Source organism: Triticum dicoccoides, unplaced genomic scaffold (assembly GCF_002162155.2).
Source record: "Triticum dicoccoides isolate Atlit2015 ecotype Zavitan unplaced genomic scaffold, WEW_v2.0 scaffold167557, whole genome shotgun sequence".
Classification (NCBI taxonomy): Eukaryota; Viridiplantae; Streptophyta; class Magnoliopsida; order Poales; family Poaceae; genus Triticum; species Triticum dicoccoides.
The window spans coordinates 1-384 of NW_021219723.1; the positions used below are offsets into that span (position 1 = coordinate 1).

Sequence of the window (384 nt, forward strand, 5' to 3'; positions counted from 1 at the left end):
GCCTGAGCTCGGCAAGCTCCAGGCGCTGGCCGGCACACTGAACATCTCCCGCAACCGCCTCTCCGACGCGGTGCCGCCGGAGCTGGGACGTCTCCCGGCGACCGTCACCCTCGACCTCCGCTTCAACAACCTCTCCGGCGAGATCCCGCAGTCCGGGTCCCTCGCCAGCCAGGGCGCCACGGCCTTCCTCAACAACCCCGGGCTCTGCGGTTTCCCGCTCCAGGTCCCCTGCCGCGCGGCCCCGCCGTCGGCATCCTCCTCCACGCCGCCTCCGACCACCACTGGCTCCGGCGGCAGCGCCGGCGGCACTAGCCAGCCGATGAAGACCAGCCTCATCGTGCTCATCTCGGTCGCCGACGCGGCCGGCGTCGCCCTCATCGGAGT

General features: G+C 72.4%; 1 protein-coding gene across 1 annotated transcript; it reads right to left on the reverse strand.

The window, feature by feature from the left end:
* Window positions 1-8: 8 nt before the first annotated feature.
* LOC119344391 lies at window positions 9-378 on the reverse strand (the record flags this gene model as incomplete). The annotated part of the gene is made up of 1 exon (XM_037614841.1): window positions 9-378. A coding segment is annotated over exon 1 (370 nt), but the record flags the coding sequence as incomplete, so codon positions are not given.
* Between the last annotated feature and the right edge of the window lie 6 nt (window positions 379-384).